At 43.3% G+C, this 16,591-nt stretch overlaps 1 protein-coding gene across 1 annotated transcript in view; it reads right to left on the bottom strand.

Annotated features, from left to right (window-relative positions):
* LOC110541025 (zinc finger protein 120-like) overlaps nucleotides 1-12,752 on the bottom strand; it is a 41,800-nt gene extending 29,048 nt beyond the window's left edge. Inside the window, exon 1 of the mRNA XM_060376350.1 lies at nucleotides 12,660-12,752. Within this exon, the coding sequence (XP_060232333.1) occupies nucleotides 12,660-12,752 (93 nt within the window). The remainder of the gene's footprint in view (nucleotides 1-12,659) is intronic.
* Nucleotides 12,753-16,591: the final 3,839 nt, after the last annotated feature.

Raw genomic sequence — 16,591 nt, 5'->3', positions numbered from 1 at the left:
GATAAAAAAAATAAAATTAAAAAAAAAGTAAAAAAAAAAAAAGAGTTCATGTCCTTGGCAATAACAGGAAGCAGAATATACCAGGGCACACACATCATTGGAAAAGCAGTCTAATGAATTAAATGTGCAATGAATAGATACCTATATAAGGTGAAATATTGATCCAATTTCTCCACACAGATCAGCACGAGTGCATCCCTTGCCCAAGTCAAGAGTACCCAAACCCCGAGAGAAACCACTGCCTGCCCAAGGCAGTGACCTTCCTTTCCATTGAGGATCCTCTGGGCATGGCTCTGGCCTGCATAGCTATGTGCTTCTCTATCATCACAATTGCAGTTCTGGGGATCTTTCTCAAACACCGAGAATCAGCCACTGTTAAGGCCAATAACCGGACTCTCAGCTACATCCTGCTCATCTCCATTCTTCTCTGCTTCTTCTGCTCCTTTTTCTTTATTGGTCGCCCAAACACAACCTCTTGCATACTGCAACAAATAACATTTGCACTTGTGTTCACCTTGGCTGTTTCCACTGTTTTGGCAAAAACTATAACTGTAATTCTGGCCTTTAGGGTCATGAAGCCAGGAAGAACAATGAGAAGGTTGTTTGTCTCAGGTGTCTATAATGCTGTCATTCCCATCTGTGTTCTGATCCAACTCATTCTCTCTGGAGTCTGGCTGGGAACCTCTCCTCCCTATATTGACAAAGATGTACACTCTGAATATGCTCATGTCATCATTTTATGCAATAAGGGCTCAGTTACTGCTTTCTACTGTGTACTGACCTACTTAGGGACCCTGGCCTTAGGGAGCTTCACTGTGGCTTTTCTGGTGAGAAACCTGCCTGACACATTCAATGAGGCCAAGTTCCTGACATTCAGCATGCTGGTGTTCTGCAGTGTCTGGGTCACCTTCATCCCTGTCTACCAGAGCACCAAGGGAAAAGCCATGGTGGCTGTGGAAGTCTTCTCCATCTTGGCCTCCAGTGCAGGACTTCTGGGATGCATCTTTTTCCCTAAGTGCTACATTATTCTCTTAAGACCTGATCAGAACTCTTTGAGATATACTAAAAACAAAAAAAAATAGCAAATAAAAATTGATCATTTTGATGTATTAGTTTTCTAATAAAACCCATTAGTATACTAAAATTAAATTATGTATATACTTTTAAGTAACCTTTTTCTGAAATGTATATTTAAACAAAAACAAGAGCTCCTCACTTTGTCTCACAATCACAGACATTCTATTTCAGAATAAAAGCTGCTGCTGAAAACACATTTTAGTAAGTTATGCATGTTACTTATTAATTTATGGACAATATATATTCAAAATGTAATTACATGATAGTAATTGAGATAAATAGTACATGAAGTAAGTACTTGTTTTCTTTGTTATTTTGGGGAGTATGACAGGGCTTTGGGTGGTATTTGAGATTCTTCTATAGAACAGGGATGAAAATCAATGTTGAGTCATTTTACATATGTCTAGGAAAAGAGAGCAGGGCTAGGTAGTAGATATTTTTTCCTTTTATAAAATTCCTTACTCTGATTTTTTGAATGGCTCAACCTGTATAAAATACACCCCCCCATTCCAGAGATTGATTTTCTAGTTTCCGTCTGATACAGATGACCTGGCCAAGTCTCAGATTACAGGGGGACTTGAACCCCCTGGAAACGAACTCACAAAGACAGACCATTTAACACAACGATACACAAGACTCACAGAACAAGAAGCCGGCCATCTTACCTCCCGATGCTGGGTCAGTGGTCCCTGGGCAGGGGTCTCAGATCCCGGACGAGCCCCCAAATGAAAGACCCCCGAAGGTTGTCTTCTGTCAGGGAGACCCCGTACCCAAAGATCAACGAGTCCAGTTGTTCGGATGCAACCAGCAAGAGGCTTTATTGAGTACACGGGTACCCGGGGCGACAAAGTCTCTTGGAAGACTTGCGCGCCTCTCGGTTGGGGTGACGGGTTTTTATAGGGCTCGGGAGCAGGAAGCAAACTAGAAGGAGCCGACGGGCTCGGACTTCTTTTCCGTGCCTCCTGGGAGATGTCTCAGGAGTGCCTGGTAGGGGAATCATTTGCTTCCCCGTCTGAGAGGTAACCCTTCTTGGGTTCCCTCCTGTCTGGAAACACGAGCGGAATGGGACTCTTTGGGGCGACGCCCCTGAGAGAAGTCTACGTGCTTCATCTGGGAGATGGAGGAACCGGACCTCCGACACGGTCTCCATCTGAATTTTTGTTTTTGCTTTGGCGCCGATCTCGTACCACGCGGTTTGTGTTGTCTTCTGTCTGCCTGATTTTTGTCATAAGTGTAGTGAGTGTTGTTTGTCTGTCTACCTTTTGTTTTCTGTTCTGAAAGGCCTCACGAAATTTGTTTAAAATGTGTGCCTATGCGCCTTATTAGATCCATAAGCGCATATTGTATAGGCTGCCACATGGTCTAAAGTGTCTCAGTGTCTCGCCGCCATCTTGACTTCACCATGTGATTTTATAATGTAACCGCCATCTTGGTATGAATAAAAAAGAAAAGCCTTGGTCAAATAATTCTCATTTCCTTCTAGGTTAAAAGGATAGCTTATTTTAAATTGGTATTGGTTTTAAAAATTAAATTGCTTGCACTGGTAAATTTTGGTTTTAAAATCTGGTTTTAATTTTAAAAGATTATGTTTATGCCTTGTGACTTCTACAAAAGGGGTACTTTGTTTTAATATTGCAAAAACGGGTTTTAAAAAATTGTTTAAAGTTTATCAGACATTTGGGTATGACTATGACTGAGAAAATTGCAGTTTTTGAAATGTATCTTATGGAGAGCTGTTTGTTTGATAAGCTGCTTTGTTTATAAAAAAAACATGTTTAAACCCTGTTCTTTATCTTGAGACAAAGAAAAGGGGAAGTTTCACCAAGTTCCTTAAAGCTTGTTCTAAGTTCCTTAGAGTTTGGTTGTTACCTTTATGTTATCAGATGCAGGAAAGTTATTTTAAAAAAAAATTGGCAGTTTCAGAACTCCTCTTTATAGTAATGTAACTTGCTTTTGCTTTGCCTATAAAAAGCAAATTGTACGTAGACTCTGGGCTTCAGGATCATGTCAGAATGGAAAGGATTTTAGTGAGAGTTTTTATGTTGTCTAAAAAGCAAGAAAGAGAGCAAAAAAAGTAAGCATGTCTGGTTAAGCCAGAAAAGAAAAGCTGGAAATCTAAATGTATATAGCATGTTGCAGAAGGTTAGTGGATGTGTTATAAAAAGCCAGAGAGTTAATATGATTTAAAGAAAAACTGTATTTTAAAATGTTATACTTCATTTAAAAGGCTGGTGATTCCTCATTACAAAATGTTTTTTATGCTCTTTTAAGGAAAAAAATTCTAGCTGATAGGTTTGGTATGGCTAAAATAATTACAGTTTAAAATTGTTCTGTTATGCAGTTGGTTCTAAAGCTTGTTCGATTACTGGGAACTTTTGGTTGTGGGGGATTATGGAAGCTCCGAAGTGTTTGCTGTATCATCAGCACCTAATGGCCATGTTTGGTATTGTCAGTCACATCCTGTGCTAATGCTAGCACATGGCCAGCCGCCATGATGGTTCAGCAATAGAGAGCTGGTGAAGCTGTAGTTTGGCTGCCATGTTTGTTTAAGGATTCCAGCTCAGTTCAGTTACACGTGGCCAGCCGCCATGCTGGTCCAGAGATATGTTTAGTCATTAGTGCTAAATGCAAAGCTTTTTAATGTTCAATTTTAATGCAAGTGGTAGAAGCAGCAAGATTAGCTAGCCTCTCTATAAACTGTATCCGATTAAAAGGTTTGCTTTGATTTTAGTTCAGAAAGAACAGATTTAAAGTTATGCTAAATACTGCAGTTGAGCCTTACCTAGTCTCTTATCTATTTGTCTTAAAATATATACTTCTAGGACATGCATCTCGAAAATATGCTAGAATCAGAGATCATAGCATTCTGTTTTATAGGACAGAGTTTAGAGCAGATGATAAAAACAGAGTAACTCGGATATGCTGGCCCTCAAGCTTGTCAGAAATCTGAATTGGGCATTTTAACATGTGTAAGCTTATTGTGACAGGAAGTCCCGCAATCCTGGCAGTAGGTCCCCCAAGGTCTCCGAGAAGATTTGGGCACAACGACAGATGAATGCTACTCTGGATTGTGGTATGCTAACCACTGGGCAATATTGCCTCAACTGGCCCACTGCTAAGGCCCAGCCAAAACTGTGGACACCTGGCGTCAATGTTTCACGTTGCTAAGGGCGAGGTGAGGCCATTCTCTCGTTTCTTTCTCAACAGAAACAGTCTCTCATCTTATGTGCCTGGCAGAACTGCGTCTGTTCAGGATGCTGAAACACAGGAGCCAGGGACACTGCCTAGGTAATGGGCTAACTAGTCATCCCTGTCATTTTGATTGGCACATGGATTGGTATTATTTAGCTTATAATTTATCCTTCTCAGGTCTCTGAACACCTTGACGGCTATGCTAAGCTTACAGTAGCTTTGCAGCTAGAGAAAAGACAATTAGATCGACTGTTAGCTCATTGATCAGCTCATTAGCTAGAACCACAGAGTACTAGATACCTTATTTAGAAAAAAAAAAAGACAGGTTTGCCTTGCTCACAGGACTCATGTCTTAAGATAAATAAGTGGAGATTATATAGGGTCTGAGAATACAGGAGTTTAGGTTGTAAAAATCTAGAGTGTTATTATTTAGTTTAAAAAAATGTTTCAGGGTTGATAAATTCAAAAGATTGGAGAGTCTAAGTAGTTTTTTTAAGATATAATTATAAGTTATAAAGAGATAAATATTTTAAAGCAGATTAAAAATGGGAAATATTTTAAATTTCTCCCCCCTTTGCTACTGTTGTGCTTTTAAAAGTTCAGAGTGTTGACATTGATCAATAGAGTTCTGATAAGTTGATGGAGCAATAACTGCTTATTATTCAGTCACCAGGTTAAGATTTTAATTTCCTTTGTTGGCTTCTGAAGATAAAGACTAAAGGTGCTTCTCGTTATTTTAAAAACATCTGTTTAATGTGTGTATCTGACCCAAAAGTCATAGCTTTTAGTATGGTATTCTTAATATCTGCCATTTCTGGGGTAGATTTTGACACAGAAATATCCTAAACCTATTCCTTCTAGTTGCTTTGTTAAGGAAAGTTCAAGCATCCAGGGTTTAGCACTAAAAGCCAGTAATGTATTTCTGCCTAACTTTCCAGTGTAAACATAAAAGTAAAAGTGAAAACTAAAAGTATATGCTGAGTGTATAAAAATGGCCAAGCTTCATTCGTGACTAATTACAAACAGCTATGCCCACAGGAAAAAAAAAATGTTACTGTGGACACACTTAGGTCGTGTATAAAGGTTATAAAACAAACAGCTAACTGATACTCATTCAGTGGGATGCAGTTTTACCTGTTCCTCTCAAAATGTTTGATTTGCTGATATGTTACTTTTCTGAGTATTTAAAATTATGTCTATTTCCTTTTGTGTACTAAAATTTCACATGAGTTTCAGGGATGTGACCTGGATCTGGCATAGCTCAAAAGGATCGCAGATGAGATTTTCCCTGATCTTTCCCATTTAATAGACAAATTTTAACTCCTGTCTCCAGTCTGAATTTGTCTCAGCAGATCTGCACTTGTTTAACTCTGTCCGGGATCAGCTGTGGACTGCAAGCTGAGATCTGGACTTCCTGGAAACTGACATGATTGCTCCCTGCCTCTTCGGGTGGATCAACGAACCAGATGCTTGGGACTTCCTCATTGCCCAGCCTTTGACTGGCATTTCAGCCTTCCTAGCCCCTGATGCCTACGGTCCAACGGTCAGCTCGAAGAAGCTCCAGAAGACGGATCTACGCCCAAATCCCCCCTAGCAGGCTGAAATGCTAAGTCAAAATGGGCTCCCTGGCATTAGCTATTGTCTTGGACATCTGCTTAGCTGAAATGGACACTAATATTGCAGCAACTGGGCTAAAAGCCTAGAGAGATCCTGTAATAGTTCTCCTTGGCTTACTACCCCTATATCCACCCTGAAGGAACCCCAGATCCCATTATTAAAATAAATCTATAAGATACAAGGGGTAATATCTGGAAGACCCAAGATTGGGTCTTCAAATGATCATAGGAAAGGAGGAAATAAAAGACCAAAAGATAAGCAGCAATTGTTAACACTATGTAGAGTGGGCGCAGTATAGAGTAAGTTCCCTGAGGGGATAGCTACCTCGCTGCATTCTTTCCCGCCTTCCCGGTTCCGGGTGGGTACGTGACTCGGCTCACAATCTGCCTTCCTGCCTTCCCGGTTCCGGGTGGGTACGTGACTCGACTCACAATCTGCCTTCCTGCCTTCCCTGTTCTGGGTACGTGACTTAACTACGGCTTTGTTCAAACCACCCAATCAGAACCCTGTAACTATGCTCGCTTCTGTAACCGCGCCTCCTGCTCCTGAGCCCTATAAAAACCCGTCACCCCAACCGAGAGGCGCACAAGTCCTCCGATAGGCTTGGTCGCCCCGGGTACCCGTGTATCAAAATAAACCTCTTGCTGCTTGCATCCGAAGGCTGGTCTCGCTGTTCCTTGGGAAGCGGGGTCTCCCCGTCTAGATAGGCTCCTAGGAGTCTTTCATTAATATCTGTGGTCATGGATGTGTCCCAAAGCAAACAGTTTAGGGAACAATGGGTCATAAGAAAGTATGGCCTGCTGACCTCCGGTGCTTATCTGGCAGGCCAGGCTCTTAGGGAGGGTCCCAGGGCTTAGTTCCCAACATCTCCTCCCTTTTTATCTCTTTCCTAAAAGGGGACCCTTTAGGATTCTCAATGAGCATAAAAAAGGCATTTTGGAAGAGCCAATTTGTATAGCTTACTCGGGTTATCCACACAAGCAAGTTTTGGAGGCTGCATTCCCTAAAGCAGGACGTCACCACCACTGTCGACAGTCTATGTCACTTCTGGTACAATGGGACAAAACCCTCAGAGTGCTAGGGCCATAGACAGCGCATATCAACAAGTGCGGCGGGCACAAGTACTCATTATGATCAGGGGCACAAACGGGGTCTGAGCCTGGTGGAAGGCAATGCTTGGCTGTTACCCGTCATTGGAGCAACCTCCTCTTATTGCGAGGCTGTCCTGTCTTAGGTGGGCGAAGACTGACTTGCACACAACCGTCACTGACTTACCAGACCGCGCAGTTTGTGAAAGTGTAACACATTAACTCTCCTCAGAAAGAATGAGAGCCAACCCCAAGTTAAGAGCTATAAGACATTTGCTTAATATGTTTGAATTAATTTTAACAAAATTGGTCAGCCAATTGTGAGAATCGTAAAGGGTCCAGATCTAGTTGGGAGAGCGGCCCCAGAACTTCCATCTTGGGCCAGGGGATATTAGGGTGGAGAAATCGAGGGGGCGGGAAGCTGGGGCATCAGGTGGAAGCTCTACCACAGATTCTTCTTCCCCAGCCAGGCAATGGTAGTGGACTCCAACGGGCTTGATTACGGAGCTTACCTGGTTCTTAACAAAGTTTGTGAGATGATTAAAGGCCCAAGGGCCAAAAGAGAGGAGCAAGAATAGGCCCATGAGGGGGCCCAAAAAACTGGGAGGGAGGGTGGAAAGCCACGGTGAGGTGGCGAACCAATTTTGATACAAGGATTCTTGTTGTTCTCGAGCCTTTTTGCGTTCTTCTAGGCTCTTTTTGACCTTATCTAAACTGTTTTGTACCAATCCAGTCTTATCAGAATAAAAACAGCATTCCTCTTTAAGGGCGGCACAAAGGCCTCCCTCTTTGAGAAAAACTAAGTCAAGGCCTCGCCGGTTTTGATGAACTACTTCAGAAAGGGAAGCCACAGAATCTTTAAGATTTTGAACTCCCTCTCGGAGTTCACTCAAGTCTTTGTCAATAGTCGATTGGAGCTGGGAGAAATGTTGTTGAGAGGTGACCATAGAGGCAATACCAGTTCCAGCTCCTGCGGCACTCAAGCCCAGAAGTACCATAAGGGTAATAGCAGCTAGGGGCTCTCTTATTTTATAGGTATGCCATTATTATAGAAAAATAAAAAACTATCGGGGTCTTGGACAAAAAATCGGGGAAGAATAACAATGACAACACAATAGTCTTTTTTTATCTATAAATCCTTATTAATAATGTAGGTAGTGAGTCCCGTGGCGCAAGCAAGGTAAGTATTATTTGGGGCTTTTGTATAAGAAAATGTTTAATTGACAACAATTGTCTGATTACAGACCGATTGTAATGGTCGCGGGGGGAGCATGTTGGGCCCAACAAGGCAGTAGCCGAATCCTGAAACCGAACTAAGGGTAAAGCCTCCCTCAGGGGGGGCATGCCAAAGTAAGTCAGCAGTTTCATTGGTGGGGACAGGGCCACTCATCATGGCTATCCTCTCATAGAATGGTGGAGCTTACAAGATTAGGAGTAAGACCAGTGGAGCAGGCAAAATAAGTGCCATTAGGTGCAGCAATATATGTAAAGCTTGAATTTACAAGAGTAATATTGCAAATTTCTTGTAAAACCACCAGGGGAAGCATAGAAGGTCCCAACAGGCACGTTCCAATCCCAGACACCTGTGTGACTGTAAGGCTGACTCCCTCTGGGTGCTGCCACCGTAAGGCATTAGAATTATTAGTTGTAATTACTTCTAAGGGTAAGGCTATGCCCTCATGTAAGGGTGGCCGTGGTGAGTAACACACCCAGCATTCCTGAAAATCAGTGGTGTTAATTTGATGTATGGCCTCTTTGTTGACGGGCAGAGGCAGAAGGAATGTAATTGCCTTTGGCAGGGTTACTAAGTGACTAGAAATCACAGGATGGCCCACCAAGATGTGTTAATAATGGTAATTTGGAAAGTTCCTCAGAAGAGTTACTTAGGAAGCCCTGAGGGAGATTAGGATTTAAGGTATTTCAGGAAGATGATCTTATCGAAAGCTCTAGGTCAGCCAGGAATGCACTATTGTATCCGGATATGTCCGGTCAAGCAAGATGCCAAAATTTAGGGGGCAGCAAGGTGCCAGAAGGTCCCCCTTTATTTTATTTTTACAAGGCCATAATACCAAGGGAACCGTGCCTGTCTTAGGCGGGAATCTGGGGTCTTCAACCCTTGCTAAGCTCGTCATTGGATACATCAGCAGCGATTGGCTGAGCTCCTGTCTTACGTGGCAAAAAAAGGGGGGAACAGAAGACCACTGTGGATTCTCTTACCCATCACAGGCTAACTGGTTCAGCTCACTGGGATGATTAGCATTAGACCTATTCATAGTCTTGGCTGACCATCTCTAGCCTTTGATATTGTACCTGGATGGGGTGTACCTTTAGGGCCTCAATCTGCTGTTTAATAGAAGCCTTAATTGTATTGAAAAGAACAGGTCCTATTGAAAGAATTATCAATAAGATAAGCAGGGGACCAGGGAAAGGAAGGAGATAGGGAAGGAGCCCATTCCTGTGCTGCTTAAGTCCACCATGAAAATATATCAGCTGGAGGCAAAGGATCACAGTCCATTGAAACAGTTGTTTGTTTTTTTTTTTTTCCATCACTTCTGTAAAGAGATATAAAAGGAATATGGTCTCAGGGTAATTCTTTTACCCTGGACTGATGAGTGTTATAATTATTATCAATATGCTTTACTAATCGTTCTGGCAACCATCTGGCTGCATCTATCTCTTTAGAATTGATGCAAACTGCTTCTCTGCCCCGTATCAGGACAGGACCTGGACCATGCCATTTGTTGTCAGAAGGATCTTTTCATGGGACAGTAGCAAACTGTCTTTCTGTATCCATATGCCAGAAACATTCCACAGCTGAATGTCCATATTTTCGAGTTTCAGGCCCGTGTTAATTAAAGCCTCACAGTACTTTTCCAGAGTACGGAAGAATGTAACCACCCCGGACCCTGGTCCTCTGCTCGGGCAGAGATAAGGAAGTGAGCAAGCAAAGACCTCCACTCTGCAAAGAAGAATGACCAGATCTATGCTTGAGAGATAACATCACCTAGCAATCAACCCAAATGGACTCAATTCTTCTCCTGAAGAGCCCCTGACCTTCTCTCAGGCTCGCTCCTCAGAGAAGACACAGGTTGAAGCTAATTGCTCTTCCATATTTGGCTGTAGCCACATCCCCACTAGCAGGAGATTCGGCAAAACTACAGCTCCACACACTCTCCATCCCTGAACGATCATGGCTAGCCACGTGTATAATCCCCCACAACCAAAAGTTCAGGGTCATCTTTGACTATATATGGAGCTCAAATAAGTTTTAGAACCAACTGCATAACAGAACAGTACAGAACACTCTTAAACTGTATAAATTATTTTAGCCATACCAAACCTATTAGCCAGAATTTTTTCCCCTTAAAAGAGCATAAGAAAACATTTTGCAATGAGGAATCACCAGCCTTTTAAATGAATTATAACAATACAGTTTTTGTCCTCTGGTTACATACATTTATTAACCTTTTGCAACGTTCTATATACCTTTGATTTCTAGCTTTTTTTTTTTCTGGCTTAACCAGACATGCTTATTTTTTTGCTCTGTCTTGCATTTTTAGACAACATAAAAACTCTCATCAAAATCCTTTCCATCCTAACATGATCCTGCTGGAGCCCAGCATCCGCAGTTTGCTTTTTATAGGCAAAGCAAAAACAAATTACATTAATACAAAGAGGAGTTCTGAAACTGCCAAATTCTTTTTAAAATAACTTCCCTGTAGCAGACAATATGGTCCAAGGTCACATAAACTCTAAGGAACTTAGAACAAGTTTTAAGGAACTTGGTTAAACTTCCTCTTTTCTTTGTCTCAAGGTAAAGAACAGGGTGGAAACGTTTTTCCATAAAGCAGCTTAACAAACAGCTCTCCATACGATACATTTTAAAAACTGCAATGTTTTCAATTAGGACAAACAATACGGCAGGGTTTCATTTAGTAAAATTGATAAATACCCAAATTATTGTCATACCCAAATGCCTGATAAACTTTAAACATTTTATTATAGCCTTAAACATTTAAACAATTTTTTTAAAAAACCTTTTTTGCAATATCAAAATAAAGTATCCCTTTGTAGGAGAGAAGTCACAAGGCATAACCATAATTTTAAAAGTCAAAACCAGATTTTAAAACCAGAATTTACCAGTATAAACAATTTAATTTTTAAAACCAATACTAATTTAAAATAACTCATCCTTTTAACCTAGAAGGAAATGAAAATTATCTGACTAAGTTTTCCTTTTTTTTTCATACCAAGATGGCGGTTACATTATAAACCATATGGTAAAGTCAAGATGGCGGCGAGGCACTGAGGCACCTCATACACCAGGTGGCAACCCACACACATGCGTTCATAGACCCCACAAACACGTAGGCACACACTTCATGAGGCCTTTTAGAACAGAAAACAGAAGGTAGACACGAAAAAATACTGCACAGAGACATTCAGATAAGAAAAACATTAACCAGCTGGCCAAATTTATTGAAAATACTGATGAAGTTAGGGGCGTCCCCCTGAACTTTGGCAGCTGTGACCACCTTGATCACGTCTTGCTACCCAGATACAGACACCTCAAGCTCAGGAATTTTAAGAACAAAGAACAGAAAATACTACATGCACAAACATTACACAGAAACATTTAGACACTTACAGCCGGCACACAAAAACTAAACACAGAGACAAAGACAAAAAACAACCACGGTACCTGCTTTTTAAACATTTAAATATATATAGAGAGCATAACCATGATTTTCACTCAGAACTAGAAAAATTCAGAATTTATCAGTGAACACAATTTAATCTTTAAAACTAGAAGTGGCTCCATCTTTCTGGTTTCTGTTCGAGAGCTGGCTGAAGCTGACACTGGCTGAAGCTGGTGGGAGGGGGCGGAGTAAATTGCAGTCTTGCTAAGCTCTGCAGCTGGCAGAGGCAGGTCTTAGGCCTCTGAGGGTTTGGGCGTTCTCATCCACCCAGTTCTCCGCAAGCCTGGCCCTCGGTAGGGGAGTGGGAAGGAGACAAGTAGAGTCCCCGTTCCTCCTGCTCACCGTGCTACGGCTACGGCTCTGATCCATGCCATTTGCCCCAGCCCACCTAGGGGCCTTTTCTGTTTTGGGTGGAAGGGAAGCATCACAAAGGAAGTAGGCTATGAGACTTAGCAGTTTCTTCCCCTGACACTGTTTCATCCTCAATTTGTAATGAGATGAGGTCTATCTCTTCTTTAGGAGGCTTTTTGGTACCAGCTCTTTTTTATGTACTATCTCTTAACATTTGCTTGCACTGCCAAGTGTAGGTGGCCAATCAGAGTTATGCTACCTGGAAGCCTCTTTCAAATCACTCTCCTCTGAGGGGTCTAATTGGTCAGGGCCTTCTTTGGGAAAAATGGGGAAAGCTAGGGAATTAACAGTAATGACGGGGGGATAATTATTATCTTTATCTCGACCTCTTTCTCTAAGGTCCTCGAGAGGGCAGGCTCCAACCTGATCCTAATTTTCGGCCTATCTCTGGCCCATCAATAGCAAACCATGGACAAATGTCCAACACAAAAACAAAGAACTTAATTAAGTCCTTTTTCTTTTAACCCGTATTCCTCTCTCCCTGAGAGAAGCCTTTAAATCCTTTACAAAAGCGGCTTCTTTAGACAAAGAATGGCCCATCTTTATGGGACGGAAATGTAAAATAGAAACTCACCAGGCGTTGCTGCTCCTCGGGTGCCAAAGCGGGAGCCTCAGAGACTGCCTTGATCAAGGTCTTTACTCTGGGGGTCCGTCCGACTTGACCCATACCTCGTGCCCCACGTTGGGCGCCACTTGCCCCGACCCAGAGAAAGGAAGGACTCAAGCAAATGTGCACTTGTCAGGAGTCAAATTTTATTGAACCGAAGTAGGCTTTTAAGGCCAACCTTAGATAGGGGCGGGGCGAGGGAGGAGCACAGTGCAGAATCCTTTTTACTCAGGGAGGGGTAGGTTGGAAAGGCCTATTTTAGAGTCTCTCAGCTCAGGAAGGGACAGGTTGGAAAGGCCTACTTTAGAACCTCTCAGATCAGGAAGGGGCAGGGTGGAAGTTACAGAATCGTCTTGGCCCGGGGCCTGGAACACTTTGCAGTTATTTTAGGATGTCAAGGTACAGTTAGCACATTTCTGTAACTGTCAAGCAGGATTTTGGCCAACCAGGTACAGCAGGGTGGGGGGAATGAGAAAAGGTCAGAAGTTTCTCGGGGCTTATCTCCAATAGCATTTCTGCCTGGCCTTTCTGTTCTGGAACTATATGTGGACGGTGTCCTCAGGCAAACCTGTGCTCAGGGCCAGTTGCACCCTCGTGGCATAGTCTGGGGATGGAGAGATCTCAAAAGCTTGCACTAGCATGCTGATCTGCGCTGGACTAAGCCGCGTTCAAGGCCTTCTCCGTTCTGAGGGCGGGCCTCTTGCTTGTTGTACCCTGGCGACAAGCTTTTCAGGAGGCTGTTGGGAGGCTTCATGGCGGAGCCTGCGTGGTCTGTTTTGAGGTCTTCCTCAACACGCCAGTCCTATTTCTGCGGTTTTGAAACCACACGCGGATGCAGGACTCTGGAACCCCAAATTCCCTGGCCAGTTCCTGCCTGGTCCTGAAGCTCGGGTAAGGTGTCTTGGCGAAAACTGAGAGCAAGACCTCCTTCTGCTTGGCCTGCCAAACAGTCTTTTGACGCCGGGATGTCTTTGCCGTGCTGCAGCCACCCACATCTGCCTGATCTTTCATCCTGCCGAGGACACTTTGACAGGAGTTCTTCCTCTCCAGTGTCTACTCAGAACAACTCCCAGGATGGTGCAGGCTATGTCAAATGCGTAAAGGGGCCTGCTACTCCCCTTGAAATACCAACCTGAGGCCCCACCCACTACCTAAGGGCCTCCTATTACAGGCTAAACCGTGGAACATTCTTCTGCTTCCAATCTGTGCAACCCTTCCCTCCTCCTGCGAATTTTCCCATAGCCCACCCTAAAGCAGCCTTTCCAGAAACAGGTGGTCTTGTGTTCTACCTTAATTCCACTCCGTAGCTCACAATACACACCTGTGTTGGCCCACAAGGAGTTTGAGGGGAGAGTCTAAGGCACGGCTTCTGATGATCAGGCAAGGAGAAGAGGCTTAAGCCACGAGCAGGCTTTGCCTACTTTAACAAGGTCATTCATTCAGCTCTGGCTGATGCTCAAGGAGGAACGTGGCTAGAACAGATCTTGCATTCTGCGTGTGCTGTCTGCCTTAAGTTCCTTTCAGCTCCAGTCTCCTGGTGTATGATTTCAACAATCTAAATATGGTTAGGACCGTGCAAGTCTAAGCATTTGGGCAGAGAGAAGACTTATCCTGCAGAAAGACTCCTGGAATGATTTCTGAATTTCTCCTTCAGTGGCAGGCCACAGAAGGTGTCAAGTTCCCTCTTGGCCCCTCTGGTTCCACCTATTTAATCCACAGTACACTTTGTCCTACTGGAGAAATTTTACAGATTCCTAGAAACTGTGTATGAACCTCAGAAGCACACATTGTGGATCCCAAGACTTTTGGGAGAGGATACTGAAGTCATCTCCTGCATTTCAACTAACACTACTTGTTGCTGCCATTAATTTGCATCTCTGATCATTAGGCACTGTTTTCCAGAACACACAATTTCTGGGACTGCCAAATGTGCCTGTCGTTCTTCAGGGTGTGGCTTTGCCCTAGATGGAGGAGAACAGTAACAGCTGAGCAATTCTACTCCTGCCTAATTTTTGCATCTCCTGTTTTACATGCACCATAATTTTAACTTTTTTCTTGCAGTCCCCATCGACAGTACCTGGGTGTACAATAGATCCTTTAGAAGTTATTCTGCTTCTTCCAGAGATCCTCTTTACCATCCCTGAATACACAGGTCCATAAACATCTGTATTTCCTTTGTGACATAGAACTCTTGCGGATAGGGTCAGAGGTTTATCTGCAGCCAGATGCAAAGCTGTGCTGCTGCATGCAGTGGTGTGTATCAAATCTGAAATCCTCAGTTGAGATTTTCCTACCTGCCTAGTACCTCATGGCTGCCTGATGGGAGACAGCTCGTATTGTTGCATGAGGGGCCTAAGCCTGACAGGCCCCTCTGTTGGTTTACCGATGGCAAGAGGTTAGCCTGTATGTCCCTCTTGGAGCAGTGATCTCTAGACCAGTGCTTTCCTTTGCCACAGCTGCCATGAAACCCCGGGAACCTTTGCATTCCCTTGGAGCCAAAATCTGCTTGTTCCCTTCTGTGAGTAAAGGGACCACTTGCCTCTGTGTTAACACACCTCCTATTTTGCATTCTAGAGATTATAAACTCACAGTTTTTTTTGGTATATTCCCAGATTCACCCAAAATAGCACACCGGGTGTTTTGAGAACTGGGAACTCTAGCTGTAGCTTGTCCTGTGAGGTCGGCATGATGCTCCTGAGAGCCAATAGCAGTTGTCTCTCTTAATCATTCATCTCTTGGGGCCGCTCCTCCTTTTCATGCTCTAAATACTCTCCTACATGTGGTATTTTCAGTATCATGTGCCAAGAATGGCATCAGTGCTTATCTGGTGTCAGTCTGGTACTGCCCTCTTTAGAGCTGAACCCAATCTCTGTATGAAGTTAGTGAACAGTCTTCTCTAGGGCCTTGAATTACCTTAGTGAATGACGCTGTTGTTTTGCACAGGCTCCTTAACAGATCCCTGCACTCTTAACACTGCAACATGACATTATTCAGTGACTTCATCATCAGAACAAATGAGGGACCACCTGGGAATGAGAAAAACAACTGTGATTATTTGAATTGAAGCCAGGTGCAGATAGCTCTTGAAGGGCGGGATGAACTGTTCTGAGAAACAACCAGCTGTAAAGTATAGAGCAAAAGTGATCTGATTTTCAGGCATAAAAATCCTGTGCTTTGCATGTTCAGGGTCATGTCCTGTCTTTGGAGGTGCGACCCTATCTCGACAGCAATAAAACCTTTTGCTTTTGCATTGAGTTGTGGTCTGTGAGTGTTCCTGTGAAGGGCGCAATCCTGAGCTCCTGAGCAGTGAGACTCCAGGTCTTACATTTTGGTGCGTTGCCCAGAAAAGAGTGTGCCCTTCCTTACCCCTCAACTGGCTGGGCTCAGAGGTCAAGCTCTGAGCAGGTTAGTCTGATTTCTGGTATACCACTGTTTCTCTTTAGTCACCTATCTGGATATTTTTGGTCATATGCTCAGTCCCTGAGATAGACAGATTTGTCAGAATATCGGTTGACTGGGAACTGGAGGATGTTCCAGATTCCATTTGGGGAGGCTAGGTCCTGATGGTCTTCCTCCTATCTGTTTCTCTTCAGAGACAGCCGCCATGAGGCAGCCTCTCAATCAGAATTCTATGGTACCACCGGTAAGGTTGTCCTTGTCTAACTGCCTGTCTTATTCTCTTTGTCTCTATCATTGTTGCTTCTTTGACTTTCTTGATGGACGACTTTATTATGGGACAGGCAGTGACTATCATTTCTTGGAGGTGAGATAAAAGGCACATATTTGTTTGAATCTGTCCTATTCACCAGCCCACTTGGGATGATTGCCAGAAACACTTGCAGGCACTCTGAACTACTGAGGAATGAGACGGGTCCTCATTGGGACAAGAAAGACTGTTC

The sequence above is a fragment of the Meriones unguiculatus genome (genome assembly GCF_030254825.1).
Source record: "Meriones unguiculatus strain TT.TT164.6M chromosome 13 unlocalized genomic scaffold, Bangor_MerUng_6.1 Chr13_unordered_Scaffold_39, whole genome shotgun sequence".
NCBI lineage: Eukaryota > Metazoa > Chordata > Mammalia > Rodentia > Muridae > Meriones > Meriones unguiculatus.
This window is presented reverse-complemented; position numbering and strand designations above follow the sequence as displayed.